Source organism: Linderina pennispora (assembly GCF_002104995.1).
Source record: "Linderina pennispora strain ATCC 12442 chromosome Unknown DL89scaffold_7, whole genome shotgun sequence".
Taxonomy (NCBI): Eukaryota; Fungi; Kickxellomycota; class Kickxellomycetes; order Kickxellales; family Kickxellaceae; genus Linderina; species Linderina pennispora.
The window spans coordinates 934,032-958,822 of record NW_024468255.1 but is presented as its reverse complement, the minus strand read 5'-3'; the positions used below and the strand labels follow the sequence as shown (position 1 = coordinate 958,822).

At 54.9% G+C, this 24,791-nt stretch overlaps 10 protein-coding genes across 10 annotated transcripts; 5 read left to right on the top strand and 5 right to left on the bottom strand.

Moving 5' to 3' along the window:
* Positions 1 to 164: 164 nt before the first annotated feature.
* On the bottom strand, positions 165 to 506 carry DL89DRAFT_323098 (uncharacterized protein; the record flags this gene model as incomplete). Its single annotated transcript, XM_040891374.1, has 2 exons — positions 165 to 288; positions 313 to 506. Coding segments are annotated over 2 exons (316 nt in total), but the record flags the coding sequence as incomplete, so codon positions are not given.
* Positions 507 to 3,897: 3,391 nt separating this feature from the next.
* On the top strand, positions 3,898 to 4,331 carry DL89DRAFT_165827 (uncharacterized protein). The gene has a single exon (XM_040883729.1). It carries the CDS (start codon positions 4,009 to 4,011, stop codon positions 4,246 to 4,248), a length of 240 nt encoding a protein of 79 aa, XP_040743474.1. The 5' UTR covers positions 3,898 to 4,008; the 3' UTR covers positions 4,249 to 4,331.
* DL89DRAFT_165826 (uncharacterized protein) lies at positions 4,332 to 4,787 on the top strand. The gene has a single exon (XM_040883728.1). It carries the CDS (start codon positions 4,416 to 4,418, stop codon positions 4,710 to 4,712), a length of 297 nt encoding a protein of 98 aa, XP_040743473.1. The 5' UTR covers positions 4,332 to 4,415; the 3' UTR covers positions 4,713 to 4,787.
* Positions 4,788 to 5,159: 372 nt separating this feature from the next.
* DL89DRAFT_257999 (uncharacterized protein) lies at positions 5,160 to 5,980 on the bottom strand (the record flags this gene model as incomplete). The annotated part of the gene is made up of 2 exons (XM_040885567.1): positions 5,160 to 5,548; positions 5,617 to 5,980. The coding sequence occupies 2 exons, from the start codon at positions 5,978 to 5,980 to the stop codon at positions 5,160 to 5,162; spliced, it is 753 nt and encodes a 250-aa protein (XP_040743472.1).
* Positions 5,981 to 7,188: 1,208 nt separating this feature from the next.
* On the top strand, positions 7,189 to 7,704 carry DL89DRAFT_216123 (uncharacterized protein; the record flags this gene model as incomplete). Its single annotated transcript, XM_040884306.1, is given in 2 exon segments — positions 7,189 to 7,380; positions 7,393 to 7,704. Coding segments are annotated over 2 exon segments (504 nt in total), but the record flags the coding sequence as incomplete, so codon positions are not given.
* A 2,192-nt stretch (positions 7,705 to 9,896) lies between these two features.
* Positions 9,897 to 10,901, top strand: DL89DRAFT_218885 (TPR-like protein; the record flags this gene model as incomplete). The annotated part of the gene is made up of 3 exons (XM_040884361.1): positions 9,897 to 10,177; positions 10,229 to 10,544; positions 10,629 to 10,901. Coding segments are annotated over 3 exons (870 nt in total), but the record flags the coding sequence as incomplete, so codon positions are not given.
* A 267-nt stretch (positions 10,902 to 11,168) lies between these two features.
* Positions 11,169 to 13,568, bottom strand: DL89DRAFT_267932 (uncharacterized protein). The gene has a single exon (XM_040887728.1). It carries the CDS (start codon positions 13,390 to 13,392, stop codon positions 11,254 to 11,256), a length of 2,139 nt encoding a protein of 712 aa, XP_040743469.1. The 5' UTR covers positions 13,393 to 13,568; the 3' UTR covers positions 11,169 to 11,253.
* Positions 13,569 to 15,544: 1,976 nt separating this feature from the next.
* Positions 15,545 to 16,319, bottom strand: DL89DRAFT_223635 (yippee-like protein; the record flags this gene model as incomplete). The annotated part of the gene is made up of 2 exons (XM_040884648.1): positions 15,545 to 15,793; positions 16,221 to 16,319. The coding sequence occupies 2 exons, from the start codon at positions 16,317 to 16,319 to the stop codon at positions 15,545 to 15,547; spliced, it is 348 nt and encodes a 115-aa protein (XP_040743468.1).
* A 1,328-nt stretch (positions 16,320 to 17,647) lies between these two features.
* DL89DRAFT_267930 (glucosamine 6-phosphate N-acetyltransferase) lies at positions 17,648 to 18,117 on the top strand. Its single transcript, XM_040887727.1, has one exon. It carries the CDS (start codon positions 17,656 to 17,658, stop codon positions 18,007 to 18,009), a length of 354 nt encoding a protein of 117 aa, XP_040743467.1. The 5' UTR covers positions 17,648 to 17,655; the 3' UTR covers positions 18,010 to 18,117.
* Positions 18,098 to 24,739, bottom strand: DL89DRAFT_284265 (uncharacterized protein; the record flags this gene model as incomplete). Its single annotated transcript, XM_040889774.1, has 1 exon — positions 18,098 to 24,739. The coding sequence occupies exon 1, from the start codon at positions 24,695 to 24,697 to the stop codon at positions 18,098 to 18,100; it is 6,600 nt and encodes a 2,199-aa protein (XP_040743466.1). The 5' UTR covers positions 24,698 to 24,739.
* Positions 24,740 to 24,791: the final 52 nt, after the last annotated feature.

Below are 24,791 nucleotides of genomic sequence, written 5' to 3'. Positions count from 1 at the left end.
ATTTTATTGGATTTTGCTATTGAAGCTAGCGGCACTACTGCCCGACTGGAAACCAGTTCTCCTGCTCACGCTGCATAGACACAGCGCGCGCCGGTGTGGTCAATATGTACAAGGGGAGATTATTAGGGTAGCGAGGAGAGGTGCAGCGGCCGGGCACAGCCTGCTTAGCGGATGAAGGCGCGGGCCATGGTGGCGTCGGTCTGCTGTTTGCGCAGCTTGTCGAAGGCTGCCATCGGGTTGGTGCCGCGGAGCAGCTCGGCAGAGCCGCGGGGAGTGGCCGGGGCAGAGCTGGTCGGCGCAGCCTTGGTGGACTTGCGGAAGATCTTGGTGAAAGCCATTGTAAGAGCTGTGTGCTGGGGCTGCGAGCAGTATTAGAGATGTAGAGACGTGTTTGAGTGTCGAGTCTCTTGGCCGGCTGCGCTGCCAGCTGTCTTTTATACGGTGCTGCCGTAGCACATTTCACCGTGCTAGATCCGCCAGAAATATGCCCTGGACGAACACGCTGCGGGCACGTTGAGGGCACGTTGGGCTGACGCCGGGCTGGCTCTGGGGCTGTGCAGCCTGCTCCAAGAGGCAGCATTTGCTCCATATGGCAGGCAGCCTACGCAATGTTGGGGGCTACGCGGTGCAGCGGGCGGGTTGCCAATTTACTTTTGTTGGCGCCGGATCGGTGCTGCCGTCGCACTGGGCTGGCCTGAGCCCACAAATCCCCAGCGCTATTTTCTCACGCAAAGCACGACGGCGCTAAAAATAATGCAGGGGCTTTCTAAACCCCTTCGCCGGCTCTTTGGGGACTTCTGGGGTGCCGTCGCCCGCACCTCCGCGCCCATGCTTTCCAGCCCAGTCCCAGAAACACAAATAGCACCAGCCCAACCGACCGCATTTTACTATTTCGCCTAGCAACCGTGTCAGATTAGAGAAAAAGGAAATAGGATATTTTCTAGCGCTGGCTGCAGGCGCAACTACGCTTCCAGCAAGTAGTATGCACAGCGGTAATTGGGGCACAAAGCTCTTCAATGCTATCGGAATTCGGATTTTGCGTCTTGCAACCATATACACTGTCTAAAAATAATATCCGGTGATGTATCATGGCCGCCAAAACAATGCTATATTCATGCACATAATGTTTCTCAGACCAAGTAAGTTGAGATGGGGATGTTACGCATCTCTTATACAGCCAGGCATACAACCTGGCAACTAAAGGTGAATACTATGTAGTATTGTTTTAATGCTAATTACTCTTTGCGCTGTTTGAATGCTATATTCGACCGCAGTATATCTTTACCTTTATATAAGATTTTATAGTCTAAAAAAGTGTCCGACCATCTGTTAGAAATTATTTAGTTGGTTAAAAAAAATAAAACTCTTAAGCCTCAAAGTGAGTTTGGGTGGCTTGCTCCGTAAACTCCTTTTGATCTTGTATGATATCTGACCTCAGTGAAACCAGGGTGACAAGTTGCTATTGTACTGGTCACAGGTCTCCACTAGATATCTCCATTGGTTCAGCGCAAGAGCTGCTCTCATTGTCGGTTGGCCTGATAACTTCCATGGCATCATCATGGTGGTCATCACTAGCTGCGCAACACTCTTAGGATGTTTATTTATGAGCACCTATTGAATAAGGCCATATAGCTCTTCTAGCGGCCATGTAATATTTGTGGACTTATTTTATAAATTAATTTGTCTTATGAACATGCGTAAGCAGTAGTATTTGGGCCACAATGGACCCAGTCTGTATAGACTTATTCAAGAGACTGTATCAGTGCTAAGGGCCCTAAGAACCATGCAAGCCAGATCATTTTTAATAAAAAGTTCTTAATGTTATGCATACGCAATAAGGCAAAACTGAACAGCATCATTTCTCTTCTTACTTGCCTATTGAATTTCTCAAATGAATATTACCCGCAGCACTACTGTCATAAAGACATCACTTGGTGGTATTGGCTTCCGTGATTCTATGTTGCCCCGCCTAGAGCAATTTGTACACAGCGTCAACATCATCAAAGAGCATACATATATGCTTGCACGATGGATATTACTCCATCAACTAGCTGACGATGATGCCTTTGATCCTGCAACATTTGTGAAAAAGGGATTCTTTCGTTTTATTTATTTATTCATTTATCGCAACCTGAAGGCGAAGACTGTCATATCTGCCGAGGATTTCGTCAACCGGAAGGACAAGTCAGAACTGTCGAGCGCAGATTTCGGTGATGTAGTTAGATATTATATTTATGATTATCTAATACATAATGGCGATATCGAGCTACATGGCATGCGCGAAATGAATCAAGTAGCAACATATGTTGATACCGAGCTGCTAACAGCATACAAGAACAACATTGTGTTGCACTGTGGCACTTACCTACAGCGGATTCTGGCCAAATTGATTGATATTCGCAGCCGCAAAAACACACTGCACAGTACAATGGGCAATGTGTCCAAGGCTGAGTTCAATAATGCATTTCAAGTGTGTATTTATACACCTGCACAGAAGCTCCGCCAGACAGTTGCCTCTAGGCACCCTGATCTCAGTGTGCTCACCCCACCGATGCTTGCAATCTACAACAAGCTGGCACCAGTGCTTAATGCCTATGATGCCAAGTACAGATTCGCCAAAGACAGCCGATACTATGATGCCAAGGTAAATCCACTTAAGCATCTGCGTGCATACATTCGCCTATGCCAGCTTATTGAGAATGAGCAGCTTGGCAAGTCTCTCTCCCAATGCTTGCCTCTGCGGACATCATGGATCCCAGGCCATGTGCGCTTAGACAAGCAAATAATCAAGCAGGTGTTTATTTCGAAAACACGCGAGCAGGCTACAGAGATCAACGCAGCAAAGAGAGCAGCAACAGAGGCAAGGAAAGCAGCAGACATTCCGGCATATTCCTAACCCGCGGCCCTACCAGAGATCGAAGAACCCAACTGTGAAGTGCCATGGCCTTCTCCGCTGTACAGGCGAGTCATGTAAGCGGGCCATGGCACAATACAGGCGGGCCTATTCGTCTCGGCTCTTGAACCGCGATCTCGCAGCAGTTCTAAACTTCAGGCTCATTTTCCAGTCACTCTGTGATTCAGGCAGTATTCCTGAACGGTTCCGTCGTTCTACGGCCATTGCTGCCAATGCTTTTGGCACCACCTCTAAAACAAAGAACCCGCGCAAGAGGCATGCAGCAGCAGCAGGCGATTCTGTTGCCAGCAGCAGCGAACCGGTGCAGAAACATCTGCGCTGAGCAGACCACCAAGATGGGAGATGTCCATGATCACCATTGCACCAACAACCATCCGACACGTTCAAATGACCGATTCGCCGTGATGCCCTTATCGATGTGTCAACCCATGCTGACTAGCAGCCGAGCTCGCATCACGAGCAGAACAATTCTAGTACAGGAATCGAACTACTATAAGGAATCGATGTATAGCTATTGATACACTGTGTATGGTACATAGCTGCGTGTAGCTCGAGTATCATGTCCAGCAATTGGAGATGGATGACAACCAGCTGTCAATGCGGACCCATCGAACCGCTTGAACAGTTTGGTTGCTGGATTGACTCAACTCAGCTCATATCCATAGTGCCGACACAAGGAATAAAAAGCTGAGGCAGCACGTACCATGAGGGCTGCTCACATGCAGCCGTTGGCCACCACGGCAGTCTGCACCACAAAGCATCCCAACTGCTACTGGCCAGAGCTGATTGGGACTGTACACAAAACAGATCGCCACGGAGCTCAGGAAAATCTTTCGGTTTTTGATACTCTGTCGTCTGTTGTACATAGCTCATCGAACCCTTCGTTTCTTAGATAGCATTTGACACGTTTTGCACATTAGCATAGTCGTATGCACTGAGGGGGCATGTCCCCTGCAGCACATTTGTGTGGCGTTATGTGAGCACGCACATGTTGTTGTCTTCTTGTTGGCCAAAGCGCACAATGGTGCAAGCTATCCAAACAGTCGAGGTTGAACTCCAGGCCATTAAACTCCAGCCCTGATTATCGTCGATATATGTTGCTCCGGGTGGTGAAGCGCTGTATTTGCCCCGTATCTTTCGGCTGTCTCCTTGGCTTCATAGGAAACCAGGTGCGGAAATCCAGAGTCCTCCCCGTGGTTGGCGATTCCTGCCTGCATTTCTGGTTTGTTTTCAGAACGAGCAAAGATACAGCCAATAGTCAGTCCACTTGCGAGAAAAAATATTGTGGCTCCGTGATTCCCTATGGTTGGGTTTCTAGAAGCTTTCTGCTTTAGGGAATGCACCTGTTGCGGTGGTGAAACCTGGCGCCATATATAAACGAAGACTCCGTGAAGGCACGCGCTGGGATCCAGATAAGCCGTCTTTACAACTCTTACCGCTCTCTTTCCTCTGTACTTTTCCCAAACAACCTAATTGCCCTCCTTTAATACACGCTGACACCATGACCATGCTGAAGTGCTCCGATATCAGCCCCCGCCAGCAGCAGCTCCTGATGCAGTGCTACTGCAAGACTATGCATAACACATACTACTACAACTACGTGTCCGATGAGCAGAACGTCGTTTGCACTGTTGGCGACAAGACCACCTACAATGGAAACACCACTGAGATTTGCGCAAACCACGAAAAGTACAGCGACTGCCCGGGCGTCAACATCTCGCCCAGCACCGGTGCCCACATCACTCTGAGCAAGGTCGCACTGCTCGCTGTTGCCTTCTCGTCCCTGCTGTTCATGTAAAGTGTCTCCATAGCGACCAGTACCAGATTCTCTTTATTTCTCCGTCAATTTTAGAATATACACATTGAAAACGATCAGTGCAGTGCTGGTGCTGCTGTGCTCTTGCGCCTTCATATTCCTAGCTAAGTGCCAAGTGCAGATACAGTCATCCGCACCGATCTGAGCAGGTGCTGCGCGTCCTTCTTGACCTCTTCCCACTGCGCAAGAACCGCCGACTTGTGCTTGGTCTCAGCGGCGACTGCCTGGTCCACTGCATGCTGGTAGGTTGCAAGCATCGTCTCCATGTCGCTACAGGTGGAGTTGGTGCTCGGTTAGGGTGGATGCGTGGGGCAGGTGGCTGTGGCTTCTGCTGACTTGTGCTGCTTACCTGACTATTGCAATCCCTTGCTCCGCCAAGCTGCTGACTGTGGTCTGGATGTCTACATTGATTACAGTATTCATTAATGGTCAGTTACGTGGCTGGATGACGACATCAGCGTGTTGCTTGCCTTTGATGTGCTGGATTGCAGCTGCAGGGGTGAGATCTGGGTCAAACTCTGGCTCCTCTGGCTCCTCTGTTTTTGCGGCTCCCTGCTCTGCAATCCCTGTTGGCTTGGCTAACGCATCAGACAGACCCAGTCCGCCTGGGCTCATCTGCAGGATGTCGTCAGGAAAGTCAATGCTCCCGCTGAACTCGTCGTCGCTTGAATCCCGAATCACGACCTGGCTGGCCTCCATGTCGCTGTGTTCGATAGCACCAAGCACACTGCCAACTGCCCGCTTCAAGGACCTGGTGTGTTGTGCCTTGGTTCTCTTTTGCACAGGCAACTGAACATGTGCGCTGTTGTTTGTACTGTCTACCCAGCAGCATGACGTGTCAGCAGTTATTCATGGCTATCAGCCGTTGATTATCTATGCCAATTACTTTGTAGTCCTCGTTTGCCTTTGGTGCTATTTCCACTTGCGCTTGCTGCCTTTGGCGCTGGTACTGAATCCTTATTCCTGTCTGCTGCGACATTCAGTGGTGTGGGTCTGATACCTGTGCTTTGTGGTTGTGTTTGCGCTTGAGGCTGCTCCTGCTTCTGCCTGCTATAATCGCTTCCCACAGGTCTGATAGACGTTGGCATCAGAATCGGCTTTGCATATGTCATACTGCTGTTGCTTTGAATGGCTGTTGAACCACTAAAGCCGAGGTTCAGCGGGCGTGCGCTCCGTGGAAGCGGTGACTGCATGCCACTGGGATCAAATGCAAATGGTCGTCCTCGCTGTCTATTCTGGTCAAAATCCATTGCAAGCGAGTGAGTGCAGAGCGGAGTGGAAGCAGGCAGTGTGCAATGTCCAATGCAAAGGTTTGGCGCATATATGAACAGCCCAATGCACCTAGCATTTACCCAGGCGGATGCCTGACTTGCCTGCCCCGTAACCTGCGCTGGGGATTCATCGGGTTTGGAATATTGCGATCAGTTTGCACAGTTTATCCACAGCACCTAGCAGCACCATACGATAGCACATCTACGCAGCATGCAGTTATTCGGAGGGTGCAGTTTGGTTTGTCTGCACGCTACACTGCGTCACTGCTCCCACCGTATTGCCGGCATCCTATCAATATCCCATCCTGGTCTTGGAATCATTCCAAATCCGAATCCCCTGTCCACGCATTCATTCGAGAGGTATTCCCAAAGCACCTCTCATTCGCACCTATAACCATGCAACCAGCCATGCATGGAGTAAACCTGGGATAGTGCTGCCATCCAGAGTGGGCTGTCGTCCTTGAAGAGAAAGCACGCCTCTTTGTAGCTGACCGAATGCGCAGATCGCACTTCAATATAAAATGTGGTGCTGTTGACATTTGGCTTGGATGTGCCGCTCCCAAAAATAAAGCAAGCCGACCCTGCAATGGCCAGTCCGCATGTGCGTCTCGGGTGCGCAATATGTGCCAGCTGACCTACGCCTCCACCCAGTATTCTGGCTTTGCAGGTCGGAGATATTTCTGGGTCTCCAGCGTGACGCGCAAATCAAAGCCCGGTTTAGGACAGCATGGTACAAGGTTGTTCTTTGGGTCGGGTTTGAGTGTGGCAGCTCAAACCCATGTACATCAAGCTTTACATTTCCATACCAGGAATGCCGTATCTCGCAACTATACAAATAGTCTTGATCCAGGACAGGCTGTGCTCACAATAATTAGCAGCTGTCTTAGCAACCTTCCAACACAGCCCCACTTTCACATACAAACTGCGCTTTGGTGGTTCAAGGCTGGTAACTACTCCTCCACTATCAAGCGTCTAACGCCGGGCTCCCAAGGATCTATTCTGCTGCAATGGGGTTATTCACCTTCTTCTCCTCCCTCACTCTCGCGTCTGCTGTCATGGCACACACCTATCTCAGCTATGACATCTTCAACGGCGAGCGCAAGTCTGAAGGCACCTGCATCCGCCGGTACTGGAATGCCAGCAGCAGGAACTGGTATGTGGTAAACGACAGAACCCAGGGGATGATTTGCGGCATCAACAATCTCAATTCCACTGCTGCGAAGACCTGCGCTGCAAAGGCTGGCTCCGACACAGTCTTCGAGTGGCATCTCAATAAGGACAGCCCGTCTGATCCGTACATCAGCCATGGCCACAAATGTGCCTGTACTGTGAACATGGTTCCTGCCTCGACAAACGGACTTGGTGCCTCGTGGTTCAAGGTATTCGAGTAGGGCTACAACGCAACCACCAACAAGTGGTGCATGGATCAGATCCATGAAGGCGGAGGCAAGGTCAATTTCACAATCTCTGCCGATATCAAGGATGGCGATTACATTGTGCGTGGAGAATTCATATGCCCGACTTTCAAGGGCAACGCCGACTCATTGTTTGTCAACTGTGCGCACATCTCGGTTACTGGTGGCGGCAGTGTTGGGCCCAAAGGCTACGACATCACCAAGGCGTACCAGGCATCGAACGAGTCCAAGTACTCTGCCCGTAACAAAAACTTCACTTCATACCCGATTCCTGGCCCTGCTGTCTATGTCCCTGGATCTGGCTATAAGACACCTTCGTCAGCTGCAAGCACTGCACCTCTAGCGGCTAGCAGCTATGTCTCATGGGCTCCGTCTCCCTTGGCTTCATCAAATAACAAATGCACCTAGCTTCATCGTTCGCCGTAATGGCCCTTTATAACATTATCCTTGAATCACAAATACTATGTTCGGCATAGAATATTGCCTCAGCACCCAGTAGCTCTGCTGTTTACACAGCTAGTCGATGTGCGTCGCTTCGATTTGCAACGCAGCGGCCAACATAGGCATGTGTGTATGCAAGCCAGGCTTGATTCGGCTCGGCTCATCGACTCGCAAGTGTTCAGCTTGATCGCGTTTTGGCGTTTTAGCCATCACTGCGCTCTGCAAAGTTGTTTTAAAGCTTTTGCATGCCTCTTTGCCATTCACATTTCCCACTTTCCATTCTACTAGCATTTCTATTATTATCCTAATGAACTAGGGCGTAAATGTTCAGCGAGCTCAGGAGCACATTTAATAGAAACCCAGATATGAGCAGGCGAAACGCCCACACGAGAGCCCGCAGCCCACACAGCTCAACTCCTCGAGGGTCGAGCTCCCCACCGCAGCTGTCGCAGCAGAAGCAGCAGGGACAGCACCAGCTGCATACATCGGCTAGAACAGTGCGACCCATACCTCACCTTGCTCGGCCACAAACAGAAGCGGCCCGGTTATACTACGAGTCGCTAATTTGGCGCGGAATCTCATTGCTGCAACCACACTCGGTCTTGTATATAGCTGAAACATACCATTCATGGTTTCATAACCTGGAGGTAGTTGATATCGCTGGCAGTATACTTCAGCAGACAGTTGGGAAGACGGGTGAACGGACAACAGAGCCGCGGACAGACATGTTCGACGTGCGCAGCATATACTGGCTGGCGCTGTGTCATTGGCATCTGGGCGAGGTTTCGGCTGTCTACGCGCTGCTCAGCCCGGTGATAGTTGAGATCGACTTCATCATCGACATGTGTGACAGCAGCTCTGAATCGGTGAGTCGTGTGGCTAATGCGCAGCATCAGGGTAGACGCGAGGATTCACCACAGCTGAAAGCCAAAAAGGCACTTGCATGTTCATTATGGCTGCTGTCAGTGGCTTGCACACGGCTCGAAAAGTGGCAGGAGGCGGAGGACAACCTCGAATCGCTGGTAGACATCTTGAAGCTGGTGTTTCTGCCTGATCAGCCAGGCAGCTCTATTGGGGCGGACATCCAAACAGATGTGACTGGTGAAGCCGCGATATACGCTGTGCCGACAATAGCAGATACTCGTGATATGCTCGGCATGGTGTGTCTACGGACAAACAGGACCGCGCAGAGCGAGGAGCACTCGTTGGAGGCAGTGAGACGGAACCCTTTGCTGTGGTCGGCATGCAGACGTGTCTGCGACTTGGGATCTGGAGAGCGGCTTGTGCAGCTGTTGGATGGCAGCGCTGATCGGTTCTCACCTGATGGACTGCTGCCTAGCTCCGAGCAGTCGTCCCAGTCGCTCGCAGAGTCAGGGTCTGAGCCACTAACACGGGTGCACCCAAATCGTACAAGTTATACAGGAATTCCAGGTATACCATCAGGGGCGCTGAAGCGACCCAGTGCAGCGACTAGGACAACAAAAGGCACTTCAGCACGGTATAGGCAGTCTGGTACGCAATCAACAGCCGATATTCAGGCCCGCACACGGGCAAATATACAAACACCGATGTCGTCGATACCAGCTGGCCCCAATACCAGATCACGGTCGCACCATATTCAGCCGACAAGCAATGCATCGTTGTCATTGAGAGGACCGACAATATTGGCCCGTGGGCAGGCGTCACGACCGGCTGCATCTGCATCTGCATCAGTACCGGCATTGGCACCGGCGTCGGCATCGACAAGGGCATCCCGCTCGAAGGACTCCAGCACGCTGGCTCATGAGAAGAAGCGCACACGCAACGGAGCAATGGTAAAATCGATATCGCTGGACCAAATGTGCGAGCCTGTGACTGCATCAAGCAAAAGCAGAGCATCCCAAATTCGCGAGCAGAAGGCTGCACTGGCACACATGTTCCAGTTAGTGGTGGCCAGTAGCCAGATCTATTCCAATGCAATGGCGTACAGGACATATGACGCAATCCAGTCTTTCTCGCGGTTACCGGCAGAGCTGCAGAACTCTGCACTGGGTCTCTGCTTGCTTGGTCGCATCTGCTTTGAGGCCGGGCGCTTTCCAGAAGCACACCGGGCGTTTTCGAGCGGCCACCATATTGCCCCCCATCGTGTTCGTGACATGGACATATACTCAACTCTGCTGTGGCACATGAAACGCGAGGAATCGCTGGCACAGCTTGCTCACGACATGATTTCCATCGGTCGTACATGGAGTCCCGAGGCCTGGATCACGGTTGCCAATTGCTTTTCGCTCGACGGCGACCGTCAATCGGCACTGAAGAGCCTTCGGCGCAGTATCCAGTTGTACAAGCCAAGCCCAGGACTGGCACTTGCTCCACGCGTCGACTCGGGCAGTCAGGGTGGGCTTGCGTACGCATATACGCTGAGCGGGCACGAGAGCACGGCAAGCGATGAGCTGGACCAAGCGCAACAGTCGTTCCGGACTGCAGTGCGTGTCGACTCGAGGCACTGCAACGCGTGGCATGGCCTTGGCACTGCCTATCTGCGGCTGGGGAAGGTAGATTTGGCTGAGTACCATTTCAAGCGGGCCCTGTCGTTGAACAGCCAGAATCCGCTCCTGCTGCAGAGCGCTGCTGCGGTGTTTGAGGCGCGCAAAGACAACCAGCAAGCGCTAGCGACATACGAGCGGATTGAGTGCATGATGCAGCCAGTGACAGTCGGCAGCAACTGCAAGGGCAAAGAGGTCGATGAGGAGGGTCGTGGCCATATCGGCCTTGGCGCTGTGCCGACGGAGCAAGGCATACTAGTGGGCGGGCTTGGATCGCACCACGCGCTGAACTTTGTCATGTTCAAGCGCGCCCGCATTCTGATGATTCTCGAGCGCTACGACGAAGCGGCGGCAGTCTTCGAGTGTCTCCTCCGCCGGTGCCCACATGAATTCAATGTGCCGTTTTTGCTGGGCCAAACGTACACTCACCTGCGCAGATACCGCGAGGCTGCTGCCTGCCTTACACGGGCGCTTGATATCGCACCAGAGAACGCGCCTAATGTGCGCGAGCTCTTTGACTCGCTGTACCAGCACCATTCGCCTGACGAGCAGGGCGGCAGCGGTGCACAGAATGCAGCTGCTGGTTCCCAGCATGGAGCCGCACCTGACCGCACTCCTGACAACAAGTTCACAGAGCACGACCCAATGGTGTCTACGTCCCAAGGCAGCTCCCCGTACTTCCAGTCGCCTGCGCTGTATGCTGGGCGAAGGGGAGAGCAGGAGTGGCGACAGGACTGGCAGGCGTTGGACAATGCAAGCGATCGCGTGGACCGGGTGCTGCGGTTCGATCTCGAATAGTGAATTGACCAGTGCAACAACTATAAATATGAACTCTAGCTACTTGCTGCTGGCGACATGTGTGCATGCAGCGTCACTGCTTCATGTTCAGCCAGCTGGCAATCATTGGGATGCTGTGGCTCAGGTTAGCGACCTTGGACAGCGCAGCATTCGCGGTCTGCGCAGTGAGGCTGTCTGGTGCGACGGTGCCGAGGGAGGCTGCCATGTCGGCAGTGGGGGAAATCCCAAGGTCCTGGTGTGTCCAGCCCTGAATGTCGCCTGTATACTCTGCGACCTTGAGGACTACACCAGTTGGCTGGCTGGCAGCGGATGGTTCGGGCGCCATATCGTCAACCCTTGCACGCTTCTCCTCGTGTGCTGCCTCCTCTTGCCCAGGCGCCTTGCGAATGACAAAATCGATACGGAACGGGTCGCTGGCAAAGGCACGGGCCGAGATGTGGATGGTAGAAGAAAGCTCATCGCTACCGCTATCAACATCATGCTGCTGAGAGAAGCAGCTGGAGAGCAGCTCGTTGAACACTGCCTGCCGACGCAGTATTGGTACGATGCTGATGACGCTGCGCAGGTGGTCAAGCGGAATGCGCTCGATAGACCACGCGCGGATCTGGGGTGGCTCCATCTCAACCGTGACCTGATCCCCACCGAGGTTGTGCACAACCTTCGGCAGTGTCCGGTCTTTGGAGCCGACGCTCTCACCACCGCTTTCCTGCTTGCATGAGTGGCGGTAGACCAGGTATTCGAGCGTTGGGGCGTCCTCAAGTAGCCGTGGTGAGTCTTGCATGGTTGCTGCAACACTGGCAGTGTCTTGTGTCTCTGGGCTCAGACAGGCAGCAGTCATCAGCTTGCGCACAGTCTGCGCACAGGCTGGCATCGATGGCGCAAGCTTGGCCACAACGCGATAAGGGACCCAAAACTTGTCGTCAAAATCTGCCTTTTGTGCATCCGAGTCTACTTGCATTTGGCTAGGGTTAGCCTGGCGCCGGATGAACTCCAGGAAGCGGAGCTGCAGGCCGTGGATCGTTGGGTGCGAGATGCTGGCCACTCGATGTGACTCTGAGTCCTCAATCATGTACTCTGGCGACAGACAGTGCTGCTGGAACAGCGCAGACAAGAAGCACTGCGGTGGTTGCGTCGGCTCCCAGCCAAAGTGCAGCCAGATGCACTTGTCAAAGACCGCCATATTCGGGAACGTGTTTGTAGCCAGCTGTGCCCAAGCAGCACCCGATATCCCTGCCTTCAGCACTGCAGGGACATATAGCAGCGACGATGAGCCGACATGGCACGTGTGTGGCAGCGATATGCCCGATCCGTACCGAAGCAGCTGCTTGGCATCGCTGTCCAGCGCCGCTAGCTCTTGCTTCTGGATCTCGTTAAGGGTCGCGACCATTGCGAACATGTTGTGTAGAAAGTTTGCTGGTGTGCGCACCTTTGTCAGTTTATCCAGCTCGGCCATCTCCTCAATCAGCCGCTCAAACCCATGGATGTCGCGTTTCTTCAGCTTGGACAGCATCAGTGCGTCGATCCGCTCATCGTGCTCTGTTTCCGATGCGTATGACACCTTGACTTTGAGAAAATCGGCGTTGTCGCTGAGGTCGACATCGATAACAAGGATCTCTCCGGCCAGGGTCACTGTGGTCACCTTGGTTCCGTTGTTTGTCTGCTCGTCAGTATAGCTGGCCAGACCAAGCTTGCTGGCCAGCGCCTTGGCCCGGTCGACCAGCAGATCAGCATCACCCTTGAACCCGCTCTCCAGCGCGGTAGAGATCGCGTCTGCCGCAGAGTCCATCAGCATGGATTTGCACTTGACTAGGTCGACATGCAAGCCATCGGTAGATTGGCGCATGGTGCTGAGCTCTTGGGCTGACGCAATTGCCCTGTTTGTTGATCCTAGCACCGCAGTTGCCAGTGGGTTCGGGCTGCCGTCTGGCATTTGCATCGCGTTGGCACTGTTGGCCAGAAGCCCGCTCCAGGATGTCAGTGTGGAGTCACGATAGGTTGTCAGTGCGGTCCGCAACCGCCCTACTGCCTGTCTAAATATCTCCTTGGATTGGCTCGCGTTCACTGGCCCGAACGGGTGCAGTCCGATGGTCCCGTCGGCCTTGTCCAGCTGAGACTGAAATTGCGAAATGACATGCTGAATCTCACGAAACTCGTCAGAGATAGTGCGCTGTGGCTGAGGCAGCGCTGGTGTGGCCTGCTGGTTATCAGCCATTGAAGGTATGGAAACGTAGTAACGAATGGATAAGCAGAGGCAGCATTATTGAAAATTGCAATAAAAATCAAGGAGAGAATATATCCCCAGTGGGCATGGGCCACTTGTTTGTGGGTGCGAATCGCTCAGCACTAAATTGCTGCTACTTTTTCAGACAGGGATGTGCAGGTAATGTGTACCGCTCCAGTGGGGTCAAAAAGGTTGTAGATTAAAGCAACAGCTTTACCAGAGTCCCACATCAGATATACCATGGGCCCATTTAGGACAGCCTGGATGCTGTTCATGCCAGGCACGTGTGCGTGGCAAAGCACCCAGTCCCGAGTCAAGCGCGTTTGCTGGTCAGGCTGGACAGGAGTGTTCATAGGGTGTGCAGGTGGGTATTTCCTGGACATTCCGAAAAGCGCGGGCGCTGGCACATGCTTTAAACGATTGCTGTGTGTTGCCTCAGTCTTTTATCCGGCTCTTGTGTATGCATAGCGTGCTCTCGGTGCAAAGCGTGGCACCGGGTATCAATCGCACCACTATCGACATATACAGAAAGCTATTGCGCTTAGGCCCCAACAGAACTGGGTCTGACACGGTTGCTAGTCGAAATAGTAAAATGCGGTCGGTTGGGCTGGTGCTATTTGTGTTTCTGGGACTGGGCTGGAAAGCATGGGCGCGGAGGTGCGGGCGACGGCACCCCAGAAGTCCCCAAAGAGCCGGCGAAGGGGTTTAGAAAGCCCCTGCATTATTTTTAGCGCCGTCGTGCTTTGCGTGAGAAAATAGCGCTGGGGATTTGTGGGCTCAGGCCAGCCCAGTGCGACGGCAGCACCGATCCGGCGCCAACAAAAGTAAATTGGCAACCCGCCCGCTGCACCGCGTAGCCCCCAACATTGCGTAGGCTGCCTGCCATATGGAGCAAATGCTGCCTCTTGGAGCAGGCTGCACAGCCCCCAGAGCCAGCCCGGCGTCAGCCCAACGTGCCCTCAACGTGCCCGCAGCGTGTTCGTCCAGGGCATATTTCTGGCGGATCTAGCACGGTGAAATGTGCTACGGCAGCACCGTATAAAAGACAGCTGGCAGCGCAGCCGGCCAAGAGACTCGACACTCAAACACGTCTCTACATCTCTAATACTGCTCACAGCCCCAGCACACAGCTCTTACAATGGCTTTCACCAAGATCTTCCGCAAGTCCACCAAGGCTGCGCCGACCAGCTCTGCCCCGGCCACTCCCCGCGGCTCTGCCGAGCTGCTCCGCGGCACCAACCCGATGGCAGCCTTCGACAAGCTGCGCAAGCAGCAGACCGACGCCACCATGGCCCGCGCCTTCATCCGCTAAGCAGGCTGTGCCCGCAACAACCACCTCCATATCATTCATGTAAATAAACAATTCACATACTATCAATATGCACACCCTCCGGACATGATTGAAGCAGAGTATTCGCGTGCACCCTTAGCCTAGCTTTGCCAGAAACACGCACTGCCACACACTTCAGGGGGTTGAGGTGGAGAATGTATTCACAGAATTTTTACATGGAGAGAAAGCTAAGCCTGGACATTACCTACAGCACAGAAAAATAGAGTCGCAGTTAGTGCCAAAGCCAATTCACACAGTTCACCAGCCGGGAATTGGGAGAGTTCAGAAATTAAGTCCTCTGCATTCATGAAAGCCATCGTGGGCAAACACCTCGGTCAGGGATAACAGTCGCTAACTCCTTTTGGAGAAAGCCTCATCATAAGCACATCGTAGCCGTGCAAACCGTCTGACAGCGCGAGACATACCTTACCGCGAAGTAGACGAAAAGCTTTGTAGCGGGAGCGAGAAGAGGAAAGGACCAGGATTCGGCGGCGGACAGCGGATCGGGGCTTCATTTATACGCCCAAAAAATTTTCATTTACCGGTAATCCAGAAACCAGGCCGAAATCACGGTGCAGATTACACTGCCAAGAGTCCGAAGCCGGGCTGGCCGGCAAAATGCGGGTTTCAGGTTTATTGGAGAGGGTTACAGAGAAGAAGCAGGCTATAGAGGTGGAAGATCAAGAAGAGATTGAGAAAGACAGCATGTCTGTAGAGGAGAGGTCAGTAATAACAGCTAGTAGATAAGCAAAAAGGTTACAAAGGTGGAGAAGAGGTAATGCAGCAACAAAATAATAATATTACAGACAGGGGTTAGTACTTCCAATCTCGGGCTACGTCGACAATGCGCGCCCTCTCCAGAATGAACTTCCCTTCCTTGAACTTTTGGTCTGGCGAGTACGCTTTGACGTAGGTCCAGCCGACATACTGTTCGCACTCCATGCAGGTGATGTCCTGGACGACATGCACGCCGGTTGTCATTTTGCGCTCGTCCTCGTCACCAGCGACAACGTTCACCAGCTTGTCAAACAGGATGGCGCGACCGTGCTGGCCTGTGTAGTCCTACAAGTCCGATGGGGCTGTTGTCAGTTTGCGGTGGCACTGTGGGCGGGTCTGAAAGGCCATAGCGCATGAATGGCAAACAGCAAGGGAGGGATGTCGCAATCGAAAATGCGAGTCGTATTTCCAGTGCTTTTCTTTGGCAGATAGTGTGTGCGCGCCTCAGGCCTGCTGCCATGCGGGATGCATTCTTTGCAAGGCGGCAAAAGTGGTATGCGTGGTGGTGCAACCAGCAGCCAAGGGAGGCGGCCTCGCGCAGGCAAGGTTGCAAAAAATAGAAATTGATGTGCATCGAATGTTGGCTGACAGCTTCCACGCGGGAGAGGCGGGTCAGCTGTGGAAATGGCCCTCATACACGTTGATTGCACAGCGCAGATGAAGAGCGCACTCGAATAGTGCAGAGCGGGATGGTATAAGCAGCACACTCTACCTTTGACCGGATCTTCTCCTTCTCGACAAAGTGCGTGCCACAGTGTGAGCAGCCGTATATGCCCTTGCCCTTCAGAAACACCTTGTACATGTACCCCATCTTTAGGAATAGGAGGCAGAGCGGATAGCAGCGGGTTGATGTCTAGCAGCAGAGAAACAGAAAGCCAGGGGTGCAGCGAGTGGTACCGCAGAACAAGAAGCGAGCAGGGCTGCAAAAAGGCAGGAGCAGAAAACAGAAATATGCAGAGGAGAGGTGCAAAAGCAAGTGCCAGCCGTGCGCCAACACCTTTTCTCTGGCTGCCCACACACTGGCGCAGGAGCTGCGGGTAGCCCAAGCCAATGCCGCCGCTAATGCTGTGCCAAAGAGCAACGCATATGCGGGCAGCTGACTCGCCCAAAGGGTGATTTAATCCTGCCGCTGCAGCTCCGCCACATGCACTGCGGAATCCTGGCACGGTCCTGTTTTCCTGCAGCATATGCTCAGCAGCGCAGCCAGACCAGCGGATATCTGAAACCCTCGCCTCGTCGGGATATCGCGCCAGCTGCGGTGGTGATGGTATCTGGCCACCGCCCATGGTGTTTCCTACCAGCAGCGTGGGCGTCTCACTTTGGGGGTGTGTCGCTGCCAGGGACAGGGGTGCGGCACTGCGGCACCCTTCTGCAGCGGCTGCCCTACCTTTCTGTTCAGTGGAGCCCGAGGCTGCATTGCCTGCTGCAGTGACAAATGACGTTGCCTGGATCCCATTCCAGTGGACTATCGCTGATCATCGATGCCAGTGGCCGGGAAGATACATGCTAAAAATAGAGCGTGGGCGAAGCTCTACTGCTGGTGCGGCCCACAAAGCGTCTTCAGACACGGTTCACACTGGTCAAAGATACCAGCCACGTGAGCGAATCGCCCGCTGCTAGCCAATGGCAAGCGACGCTCTACATATAACGAGCCAATGATCGACCGTCTCCTCCCCACACATTTTTATCGCAGGCTACTTCCGTTGTTTTGCAAAAGGTCGTGCGACCTCTAAAACAAAGCGCGCAAAATAAAGCACAGGAGGGAAATTAGGCCCGCGTGAAAGAACCGCCAACCCGTACAGGACACAGGTGCGCTCCAGGGGCGGAGGCTCTATAAAACGCGCGTCAGCAAGGGCCCAGCAGAGGCTCTTCTCTCCTCTTTAGCCAACAAGCACTAGCATTTTAGTTTCTTGCCTTTTTTCACATCTCGCAGCTTTTTTTTTATTCACATCGAAACCATGGTTTTCAGCAACTCCCTCTTTGACGCCTCTCTCCTGGGCACCGCTGCCGCATCGATGGTGCCCGCCAACCACATCCTGCGGCCACTCGAGCTCACAGACTTCCGCAAGGGCTATGTCGAGTGCCTGTCAAACCTGACCATTGTCGGCGAGGTCACCGAGCAGATGTTTGCCGAGAGCTTTGAGGAGATGCAGCGCGCTGGCAGCTACTTTGTTGCCGTGATTGAAGACCAGGAGACCGGGCGCATCGTTGCGTCGGGCACGCTGGTGGTCGAGCAAAAGTTCATCCGCATGTGCGGGCGTGTGGGCCACATTGAGGATATTGTGGTTGCCAAGGGCCAGCAGGGCAAGCGGTTCGGGTTCACAATCATCAAGCAGCTCCGGGAGCTGGCCCATGCGACAGGATGCTACAAGTCCATCCTCGACTGCAGCGAGGAGAACGCGCCGTTCTACGAAAAGTGCGGGCTCGAGGTCAAGGGCCTGCAGATGGCTGTCTACTCGCCGGACGCAGCCAGCAAGAAGACCGCCACGGCCAACATCTAGACTTAGACAACCACATGTTTTCTTTTGCATCCTTCATCCTCCCTCCCCTTGTGTTAATTTCACTCATTAAATATTCTCACCGCTATATTTAGACAAAGAGGCTGAACAGGACATCAGGCAGATACCCCAACACGGCGAGGTCGGACAGCGCCAGCCGCACATGGCGCTGGAGCACTGGCGCGCCAACCAGCTCCTGCAGACCCACCATGCGTGATCTGAGCTGCTCGGCAAACACAGCCTTTGCGTCGCCTATCGATGCGCCGCGATCTGTGCCAGATCCGCTGCCGCGCGCTCCCACGAATCCCAACATCTCGTCGCTGGCAATGCCAGCCAGCGCCGCGCATGCCTGCACCTCGGTCACACCCTCGGGGTGCGCCAGCGACACTCCGGCCAAAATTGGCAGCAGCCAGCTGACGCTCAACAGCGACGCTATCCAGTCGGAAGCTGCCGTGTCGTGGCTGCCCGACCGCACAATGCTGCCAGCAAGGATCAGCACGTCCAGTGCTTGAATGACATAGTGACGGGCAATACCAGCATGCTCACTCTCACATGAGTGTATTTGGCTGGCCACGCTGCGGAGGCCCCACGCGACTGCGCTGTTGACAGCCATGCGGCCGGTCCCAGAGCCACGTTGCGCCCACTCCCTGACCAGGCGCTTGAGCCAGTCCCCCACCATCCTGCGCCGCTCGTGGACCGCCGCTGACGTTGCCAGCTGGTGGCGCAGAATCAGCGCCTGCTGCTCGACAGCCTCGCAGAACCCATCCGTGTCGAGCTGGTCCATGGGTTGGCCCAGAGCCCGCTCTGCGCTGTCACGCCCAGAGAACGTTGCTGAGATTATCCGCCGGCTCATCGCCGCGAGCTCGCGGCCATGGCGGATCTGCTTGGTTGCCCCCAGTGCTTGCAACAAATCGCCGACGATCCTCTGCCGCGCTGCATCCAGCACCACCATGCCTTGCTGGGGTCCAGAAGACTTGTTTCCAGCAGTCGGAATGTACTCCGCAAAGGTGTCGAGGATGAAAATCTGGTAGGCAAATATCTGCGGCGATCCAATCGTCACGCCTTGCTTGGCGCTCAGCTGCAGCCGCGACATCAAGCCCACACACACATTGGCGGTCTTTTGCGCTGGGATCACAACCTTGCTCAGCAGCCGGAACATGCGCTCAGCCTCGGTCTCCGTGCCGTTCAGCGAATGGCCCTGGCTATCTCCTCCAGTCTGTGTGCGGTTCACGATTGACGCCAGCTCTTGCGACACGCATACCTCGTCGGTACAGACTGCTGAAGCGACCTCTCTCGGGATCACACTGCTCTTCAACTTTGCCGCCAACGCGCGGCGAGCCAGCAAGTCATCGCCTATCGCAGCGCTGCTGGTGGCGACGAACCCCGACAGCTGCAGCAGTCTGCCCAGCCCGGTGTCGCCTACACAGGCAATTGCCAGTGCCAGCAGCGAGTTGCTACCGATCTTGTCCAAATACTGGTCGCTTGCAGGCGAGCCAAGTGCAATATCGACTGCCCTGCCAACAATGCTCTGCACGGCTTTTGTCAAGAACAGCGTCATCGAGTACGATGTCGCGCTGAACCTGCTAGCAACCCTCACCAGCAGCCAAAGCACAGGCAGCGGAGCGTTGGCCGAGCTGCCGATCCGGTCGCTGGCCATATACACCTGCAGCACACGCGTAAACACTCCGTTGAAATCGACCAGCGGGAACGGCCGCGTCATCTGCAGCATTGAGTGCAGGAGATACGCAAGCTTGCACTCGACCGAGTCGACAATCTTGCCGGATTCCTTGTCCTCCAGCGACCCTGCCAGCGTACACAGACATTCCCAGAACGCACGGCACCAGCTGGTGGGTGCTGGCAGGCGGCTCAGGCTCTGCGGCTCCTCCTCGGCAGTGGCCGTCTCCACAAACTCCGAGGCCACAGCAGCTCTCTGTGCTGACTCGCCGGCGCCCGTAGAGTTATCGGCACCGACCAGCCCGCTGTCCTGCTGCTCGGCAATAAGCAGATGCATGGAGCGACGAGACTGCGCCCACAGCGCACTTAGACACACTCCGGCAATGCGCGCAGCCCGCACATCGTCAATCTCCGCCCGAGCTATCTTGCTCACAAAGCTGTTTTGTCCTGCATCGTTGGCCGTGCCTGCGTCATTGCCATCGTTCTTCAGGTAGCGTAGCAGGCCAGAGCAGGCCACCAGCGATCCCAGCGGCTTCTGCAGCGTCTGTTCTGGCAGCCTGAGCCATGCAGTGCTGCCATACTGCACGGATCCCACACCCAACAGCACAGGCAGATTGTTCTGTTGCGCTAGCGGCAGGTACTCGTTGCTGACTGTCGTCTCGGGCACGCCATGCATAGGAATACCCAGCAGAATGGCCAGCGATACTGTGCGGTTCGCCCGCAGACTGGGCTTCTCTGTGGCTGCAAGCTCCAGATCGCCAAAATCGCCCTCGATGGTCTCTGAGAACTGGCGCACCAGGCGTGCATGCGTTGTGTGTGCTGCTCCCTGCCCTCCAGTCATTACAAGGTGGTACGTTAGCGCTGCATATGCCAGCTCGATCTGGTTAATCAGTTCCAGATCACGCGTGGTTGACTGCTTCTTGCCAGAGTCGTCGTCACCAGAGCTCCACAGCTTGCGCAACAGCCGAGTCACTGTCAGCCAAACCCGGTCGGGCGTCACCGCAAATAGACTGCCATGGAGCTCCATGTGCCGCGGTGTGATGGGCTTGGGCGGCCATACAAAGCACAGATAGAACAGGCTGGTCAGCGCTGCCTGGCTCCACCTGCCCGACTCCACCTGCCTGACAGAGTCAAACGCAGTGCGCAGCGTCTGCGATACCAGGCGCTCTGCCTGCGACGCGCGCGGCAGTTGGTTCTGCTCAGCCAGCGCCGGGTTGATCAGCCGCGCGATCCAGTGCCGGTGCATTGTGGCCAGCGACATGGCCAGCCCGATGTTGCCCAGATCGACGACTGGTCCAGCACCGCTGTCGCCAGCTGGCTGGAAGATGCCCAGGCGCTCAACACAGCGCCGCAAGTCGTCAGACTCTACCACGATGCCATCGTCGGTGTCAGACTCGCTATTTCCGCCGCCAGCCTTGCGGCTATCCAGAGCCGAGTGCAGGAAGATCATCGACCGTCCAATGGAGTGCAGCACGCTGGCTGCGATCCTGCATTTCTTTTCGGCCTGCAGCGTCAACGCCGACATCAGGAACCGGGCTGTACGGTTCAGCATGCGCGTGTCGTCGCTGTTCGGACGAGCAATCTGCCCCACACACTCGATGGCGGCCGCCAGCACCTCTTCATTGCGCGATCCAGCGCTCTCCGCCCAAAACTCTTCGGGAGATGCCGTAATGAACGGCAGTGTCCGTGTCGAATTCAACAGCTCGCTTACCGCGACTGCCAACACACTGCCTTGCGTAGTATCGACACCAGCGACTGTTTTGACCAGACCGACGCAGGCAAATATGGCGTTGGCCTGGTGGGCTGGAACGTGGCTTGCACGCAAGCTGTCGCTGACAGCATTGAAGAACTGGCTGCTGGCCAGCGATATCGCACTGGCTCTGTCGCTGGTCGACACTGCGTTGTGGTCGGCGCCAGCACCCACGCTAGCAAGGTCTGCCTGGATAGCAGCAAACGCATTGGTGAACCAAATTGACCACGAGTCGGCTGCACTGTTGCGCACGCACCAGTGATCAGCCAGCGGAATATCCACAATAAGCGACGTCAGCTGTGCTGCAAATCGGTCGATACCAGCACTGGCCGGGAGGTCCTCCGCTTGCCCCGGCCCATCTGCACCGTCTGTCACCGACGGCCCCATCATAGCAGCCATTGCGTACCCTGTTACTTGGTCCAGCTGATCTGCAGCCGGACCGTCCCAGTACTCGCTGCAAACCTTGGCCAGCGCCGGCAACAGAACGTCATTCAGCCACTGGCTTCGCTCAAAGTTGGAGCGCGTCCACGATCGACGCTGTCCCTGATCGGCCGCATCGTTCTCGTCGTCCTCGGTGCTTGTCTTTCCCTGTGCACTGCTTCCGGTAATATGGCTGCGGCGCATGAACCTGACCTCATTGTCCATCAGGCAGGCCAGCAGGTCAGCACAGCTGCCCGACCGGGAGATCCTATCCATGAGCTTGCCAATCGACAAGCCATCTTGCTCCTGCAGCTGCTGGACAAGAGACACAACAATCCTGTGCACTGCCTGATTCGTTGTGCTTCCTGAAAGCAGCGGCAGCACTTCTTCCAGTGGATACTTTGACAGCGCGGACAGGAACAGGTCGCGGGCACGGGGCTCCAGCAGCAGAGTAGTCGATGCAGCCTCTTTGGTGTCCGATCCGATATCTTCCGATGCCTCGCGCTGCTTGGGGAGCCCGCACAGCGGCTCTACAAAGTCTGCCAGGATCTCTTGGCGGAAGGCTGCATACGTCTCCGTGTCCTCACCATGTGTAGCGACCAGAGCAAAGAACTTTGCCAGAGACATAAGCACCAGCACTGTCTGCGCATGGCCTTTGCCGATCCTGGCTGTCCACAGCTCGGCCGCCTTCTTGACAATTGCCGCCCACACGCTGCGCACGCCCGCTACGTTCGCCTCGACACAGACATTGGCAATGTCAATTAGCAGTGCGGTACTGCTGGCAGACAGTGACGGCAGTGCATAGCTGAGTAACGAGTAAACAAATGGCAGAACCTGGTCAGCGTACCGATCAGGCTCATATTGCACCAAGTCACGCATAGTGACCAGAACTGTCCACTCGTATTCAGGCTCCAGCGCACTTCCAGCCTTGCGCGACAGCTGCGCAGCCTTCTTGCTCTCAACCCATTGCACAAAGACCGGCTTTAGGTCGCGCCAGACCCGCGGGTTATGCTGAACTGTTTTGTACCAGGCCCGAACTGCCAGGCAGCGTAGGCGGATACTCCCTGTGTCGCACCTCCCTGTGCGCAGCATTGATCCCTGCTTGCCGGCCTGGCCCCACATGCCCGAGATGATTGACACCACGCGAGATGTCGCATATGCATCGTGTGTCGACGCCAGACAAGGCAGTGCGTCTAGGATAATCGCGTGTCGCAGTTTCGCCGGCGCCTCTGGGTGCCGCAGCACGCCCATCAGCAGTGGCAGCAAGTTTAGCCGCATTGACGGGTATGTGGCGAGCAATGCCACCAGTTTGGCCAGTGCAAGGCGTGGGACCACCGAGCTGGTTTCGGTCCAGTCAAACATAAACGGTGCCAACAGCAATGGCCGATCTGAAATCGGCGACATGGCATTGGCTATCGTGTTCAGCGGCTTGTCTCGACTGCCAGCACCTGGTGTGTGGCAGCCAACCCAGCCAGCAACTTCTAGGTAATCGACCAGATTCTGGAACAAAAGTGCCAGGCGTCCCGAGACCCATCCAGATGTTGACATTACTGTGAGCTGCGTCTGAAGTTTGCCGAAGCTACCAGGGTCACGAAGCTCACTCGCCGGTGCAGTCTGATCAATGTCTACCGAGAGACTAAGCGCACGCGAGCAAACATCCGGCGTAAACCCGTCCATTGCGACACACAATAGCGGGAAGCGTGCTAGCGCCCTGACCTGGCGAGGTACGCCGCTAAACACTTGCTTGTTGCGCACGGTCATTTCAAGCAGCTCCAGCCAGTTCTTCTGTCCCAAAAGGGCTGCAGACCGAGCAATCTGGGATACTGCTGTAGTCCACACAACCATGTCGATCAGCTCCCGATACTGCGCGTCGGTTGTGGTTGCTTGTTGCTGAAGAGCATATGCAGTGCGGGTAATCCGAATCAACCAAAGCGAGACTGTGGTGTCATCCTGGTGCGTGCGAGGCAAGGCCGGCTGTTGAGATGAGAACTTGCTCAGCGCTTCGCTGTACGCCAGCGACGCCAGAATCAACCGGACATTGCTAGTGCAGTCAAGCAGCCTTGTCGCCACTTCGTCAGATGCACTTGGAGACAGCACCAGGATTGATTGGCAGCACTCGACTATCCACCTGAGACGACACCACCGGCCCGACAGTTCTGGGTTGTTGTATACTGTCACTGGAATCCGCACGCCAAGGTCAATAGCCCATTCGAGCACGGCCAACGCCTCTTCCGGCCGCTGAGTCTGCAAGGCAACAAGTTCAAAGACAGTCTGGATCGCCTGCACCTGTGCCCAGGAAGGGACCGATGGGTCAATGACAGCAAACACCAGGAATCGTGAGCAGCCCTGCCACACCTCAGAAAACGCCCTCTCATTCGAGCAAAGAGCCTCGCGCAGGTGCAGCAGCACGTATTGCCACACATCGGGGTTCGTTTCCACCGCCCTTCGCATTATATTGTCGCGGGCACTGCTCCCCTGCGCATACACAAGCGAATCGGCCCCAGAAACCACAAGCCTGACAAGTGCCTGGCTAGCTGAAGACAGAACCAAAGTCTCGCTGACACGACACCGCTGAGTTTCAGGCACAACCACCAGATCGCTGAGAACACGCACTGTCTGCACAACATCGGCCTTGCCTGATAGCGCCAGATGTACTATGTGCTCTATTGCTCGTGTAAACACTTGCGGGGCTGCCGCCGCAATTTCCCAGCCTAGCAGCTTTTGCCACTCGCCGAACTGTATCTCCCTTGCGTTTGAATCTGCGCTTGGCTTTGACGCCAGTCTGTCCACAACTGCCCAATGCACGCTGCGGTGCTGAGTACCCAGCAGCGTCTCCTTAGTCGACATTGAATGTATGAGCAAAGGTTGAAGAAAATAAAGAGAAGGTGGAATTAGTCGGCGCAGAAAGTCGAAATTTGGGGCTCAGGTATGGAACACGATG